The following is a 4,947-nucleotide window of genomic DNA, read 5'->3' as shown; positions in this document are numbered from 1 at the left end:
CATGGCCCGAAGTTATCGAATCTCGACTCTTGTCAAACCAAAAGAAGAAAGGAAATAACACATCATAGATGCGATGACCTTTCCAATCTTAGCCCTGACAGTATCATTTTTTGAGCAACAATGCTACAGCCAGTGAATTGGGCGGGAGGTTCGATGGCGCAGGATCGTTTCAAATTCCTTACCGCCAACGTGGACTTGGACCGCGCACAGATGTGGCCGTCTCAGATATTCAAAATACTATGTGTGCTGGCCACGGAAGCGCCACTGCATGAATCAAGGAAGTATGAGATGTTTCTGGAAGGTTAGATAGACACACTAGCGACCACAGAGCACGACACTGATGGATGATTAGCACTTGAAAAATCTTCAACCGAATTGCGCTCACCAAAGCGCAGGCATGTAACAGCGACGGCCGAGCTGTCAAGCGAGAATCTCCAGCCTCAAAGTACGTATACCAGCTCATCACTGGAAAGAATGCCTGCTCTAACGACTCTGCAGCCATCACTTCAACTCACTCAACAGTTTTACCTGTCACCATTGCAGACATGAAAATTATCCGCGATTACATGAAAGAAGGACATCCGAACGACTTGTTCATCTCGTTTCCACATGCAGTTGAATGGCTACCTTTCATTTCTATTCCTTATCATATATGCGTGAAAATCATGGAAAAATACACAAATCAGAACAAAATAGCTCATCAGACATAGGAGCGTTAATCAGACAAAACTTGCTTCAAAACAGGGCTCATAATGAACCTGACTTTGGCGTAACCCATCAACCAGCAATAGTAATTGGGTTCCAAAAATATCATAGTCACTTTGTCTTCCGCGTCGGATTTTGTCTTGTAGGCTGCAATATCTCAGTGTAACCCATTGTTGTTAACAAAAATGCGGACTGCCCCAAGTCCACTTTTGAATTTGATAACGACCGCCGAAATGCAGGAATAGGAACCGTGTTGCAAAACCTTGACCGGAGTTATCCATCCTTCCACAATGCCATTCATGCCAGTCTATAGATTTATTCAGCTGGGCATTCAATAACTTGGCCTTGGTAAGAGCAGTACCTCCTCATTAAACACTGTTTTAAGTCCATCGTCATCTTCAGCAATGGATGTGACGTCCTTTGTTTGAAGAGGCCCGCTCGTCATAATGGTCACTGATACTGACCGTCCTTCTCTTCGGTAAACATATGATTCAGCGTAGTTTTATGTCTAAAACTTAATAGGTCTCTTAACGTATTTGCGAATGAATGTAGCGCCTGTACCGAGAGCCTATGGGGGTGCCGTGGTGCTTCGATAATATACTGCAGGAAGGTAGGAGAGTTAGCTTCATCAATGGCTTTCGGCATGAAGTGAGAGTAAAGAATCAGTGAGATTACCGCTCTGATCTCGAAGCCTACAGTTTATGATATACCAGTGAAACCTAAGTATCAACACTTGAGCAGTGTCTCGTGTTTATAAATATAAAATCCAAAGGTGGTTGACAAATTGCCATGTGGTCAGAACCATTTCTGAGACGAGAGAAAAAAAATTGTTGAGGGGTAATAAATTATGTCATGATACACAGTATGGTCATGTGATACGGAAATTATCTTCATCCGCGGGATCGGGTTAAAGATAGTCCATATGGAAATCCTAGTCTACAATATTGTTGGGCACCAATGCATCAGGCAGTCTGCACGGTCTTCACCACAACCCATTCAACCTCAAATAGAGCGTTCAGACCCCAAAAATTCCGCCTTACCTTTTGGTCCAGTAAAACAGTAACCATGTGATTCGCGCAGGCAACCAAATTAGTTTGGATTAGCTCCACACATATTGAGCAGCAATCAAGCCCCTGTTCTTCCCGTTGCTTGCCTCTCATTGGCTGGTCACCAAAATCACATGATCATCATCTTGGCTGGAATGGATTCTCCTCCGCCACATTGAAGCATATGTGAGTCATCCTGGAAATGCAGCCATCTCCGCTGCTGTCGTTGCCAGTGGACTGTTCCAATCTTTGTCGCAGTGCTATCGAGTCACTCTTCTTGCAGGCTTCGTAGTCTGTTTTATTAATACACCACCGATATAAATGGCTTCGTGGCCCAAAAGGCAACACGTGTGCCGAGGAAAGAAAGAGCCCCACGGTGAGAGTCGTGATTGGCGCCGGCCTACTTCTCACTGATAATTAATCGACAGGTAAACATCGGTACGGACGGCCACATCCTCTTAGCCGAAGGATCACACGCCTTTGCAATACACACCAAGCCGATGAGTGTGACATCGAGCAAAGAGTCTTATCCCCGCCGACCACGAATCGGCCCGGAGGTACTGTACGACAGCCATAGCATGCCAGGTTTCTCAAGAAGAAGCTAACTTTGCAGAATAGCTCTTGCATGAACATAACCGGAAGCGTAAGCAGGTTGAGCCACTTCAGCGCCCACTCGAGCGGTTTCGAAAGCGGCGGCGGGTCGGTCATTCACCTCCAGATGAGAAAGCAGGAGACGGGAGACGAAACGAAACCAATTACCCTCTGACGCACCTATCGAACAAGCGACTTCGAACTGACAGCTGCGTCAAATATTGGCTACTGCATAACTATCGGTGGCCCAAGCAGTCATTGGAATGCGACTCAATGGAATCCTTCCTTGCACGACCGAAAACCTTGTCCCTTCGTCGAACAAAATCCAGTGCGAGTTTGAGCGTAGCGAGCGAATCTAGTTCACGAGGAGCGAAAAGTAGCCCTTACTGTGATAAGAATTGCGAATTATTTCTGGAAACCAAAAGAAGCTTCCTGTATGAGCATGAGGATGGCATCAGTTACGAGAGCAGGACACTCTGTCGGCAACTGCTGGAGAATACTCCCAAAGTTCCTAGAGGTACCAGGTTCGACGATGATGTATTCGAATCAACGTGTCGGAGGGTACAAAGAAAGAACGAAACTGGCGTCTCCATTCTCATTACAGAATTGATTGTTCCTTTTGCCGAAGACACAATTTATTCTCATAATGTCAAATTCCCACGGTTCATCGAAAGTTTTAATGAAGGTTGGGATAGTTCGATTCCGCTTGATGATGTCCAGCGACTTCCACAATCCGGTCAACTTCAACGATTCCGACTACCTCGGCCACAGCCCGACCATGCTGTGGGTTTTGCACGGCAATCCTTCACTGAAGGCCATCTCAAAAAGCTTGCACCGTTTGTCGGTGAAATCGGCGATACTTCTTTCTTCCTGGGTACGGCCTACATGTATTTTCCGTTTTTGACTTCTGAAGTGAAGTGTGGAAAGGTGGCACTCGACACGGCAGATCGACAAAATGCTCACAGTATGACTCTTTCAGTAAGGGGCATTGTCAAGCTCTTTAGATTGGTAAAACGTGAGAAGGAGCTACATCAGGAGGTGCAAGGATTTTCTGTGTCGCATGACCACTGTTCTGTGAGGATATATGGTCACTATCCCGTGATTGACGGGGAGGAGACCACCTACTATCGTCATACCATTCACAAGTTCGATTTCACCGCTCTGGACGGCAAGGAGAAGTGGACATGCTACAGGTTTATTGTTAGCGTCTACGGTGACTGGGCACCTTCACATTTTAAGAAACTATGCGCGGCAATTGACGAGTTACCAGAATTTAAGCCTGAGGAACTACAGCAGTCTGAACAGAGCCTCTTGGAAGCGACTACTGGGCTTTCTCAGGAAATTGGAGCTGTTGGCCTGGGCTCGAGCTTTACATCTCAATTAGAAGAGGAGTGTGAGCCTCTTCCTACTTCACGGAATGATGACTTAGGAAATTTGTGGCCGAATGAAAAGAAATCTAAACAAGGAGTGCCAAGGAAAAGGCGAAAATAGCGATGCAGACAGCTAACCTGACCACGATAATTTGCCTAACCTTATTGGTATTCGGGATATCCCGCATCGCTAAGATCCGTTAAGGATCTGCGTTGTGAAGTCAAGGCTCAGAACCAGGAGTTCAAGGAATACAAATCCCAAGATATACAGGGGAAGTGCAGTTATTTTACATGAGATAAATTCAAAGTAGATAGACAGTGGAGAGCAGTGAGAGAAAAATGGCTTGTATATATCAATCAGGCAATGTGTTGCTTCAACATCATCTGAATAAGCATTTACAGTGTTAAACAATCTTTTTCAAAGAAAACAATTGCATTTGCATTGTGATGAAAATTTAAAAGCTTCAATACTTTACATACTATGATAAGGATAATTAGAGGCAACAATAGCAAATGAAAAGTGGATGAGCATATGAGTCAAGCTACATGCATTTTCCCTGTTGGAGGAGTGGTCACTTTTAACCATGTCTAGATATTCGATGGCGGCTTATCGCAGTTTTGCGCACGCTGGTTCCAGGATATGTACATGGTCACCCGTCAAGTGGCCTGCTCAAAACCATTTTGTAGCATCCGCCCTAGTGGCGTTGCCGTAGCGACCGCTCCGCCTACACGTGATCTCATATGTAATATATATATAGCTAGCTCTTCCTACACGAATACAATGAATTAACCATCCCACAGGTTATAGCCCGGATAGCATGTTTTTATAAAGAATTACACTATTTTTATTTTTTTTTTCACTTTTGTTTAAAAACACCTGTGTAAGTATTGAATGTATTCACTCTGAATAGAAGAATTCTTTATCACATTTACATGTTTTAAGTGTATCTAGTTAGTCAGTAATTGAAATAGCAGAACTTTACAGTATAAAATAATATGTTTTTTTTTCAATTTCTTTATTTAACTCTTCTTTAACTGATAAGTGATATGTCTACACTACAGAGTAATAGAAGAAGAGCTTTATATTTACATTCTCATACTCAGATATCTATCAATGAAGAATCAGAGAAAATAGATACTATATAATATATAAAAGTTATAGACAAGATCATGAAGTCATTCACAAATAGTAAAGCAGATTATGAATCAGATAATAGCACTTTAAGCTTATAAGT

At 43.5% G+C, this 4,947-nt stretch overlaps 1 protein-coding gene across 3 annotated transcripts; it reads left to right on the top strand.

The window, feature by feature from the left end:
- Positions 1-1,729: 1,729 nt before the first annotated feature.
- Positions 1,730-4,634, top strand: BDBG_00580. 3 transcript variants are annotated; one of them, XM_031719949.1, is made up of 3 exons: positions 1,949-2,127; positions 2,180-2,308; positions 2,370-4,634. In XM_031719949.1, exons 2-3 carry the CDS (start codon positions 2,252-2,254, stop codon positions 3,831-3,833), a joined length of 1,521 nt encoding a protein of 506 aa, XP_031575889.1. In that variant the 5' UTR covers positions 1,949-2,127; positions 2,180-2,251; the 3' UTR covers positions 3,834-4,634. The 3 variants fall into 3 exon arrangements, with proteins under 3 accessions (XP_031575888.1, XP_031575889.1, XP_002629334.1); XM_002629288.2 differs by having other exon boundaries at positions 2,180-2,313; positions 2,370-4,525; XM_031719948.1 differs by having other exon boundaries at positions 1,730-2,308; positions 2,370-4,595.
- The last annotated feature ends 313 nt before the right edge of the window (positions 4,635-4,947 follow it).

The sequence above is a fragment of the Blastomyces gilchristii genome (genome assembly GCF_000003855.2).
Source record: "Blastomyces gilchristii SLH14081 genomic scaffold supercont1.1, whole genome shotgun sequence".
NCBI lineage: Eukaryota > Fungi > Ascomycota > Eurotiomycetes > Onygenales > Ajellomycetaceae > Blastomyces > Blastomyces gilchristii.
Note: the sequence above shows the minus strand (reverse complement) of the source record. Positions and strands in the feature narration are given on the sequence as shown.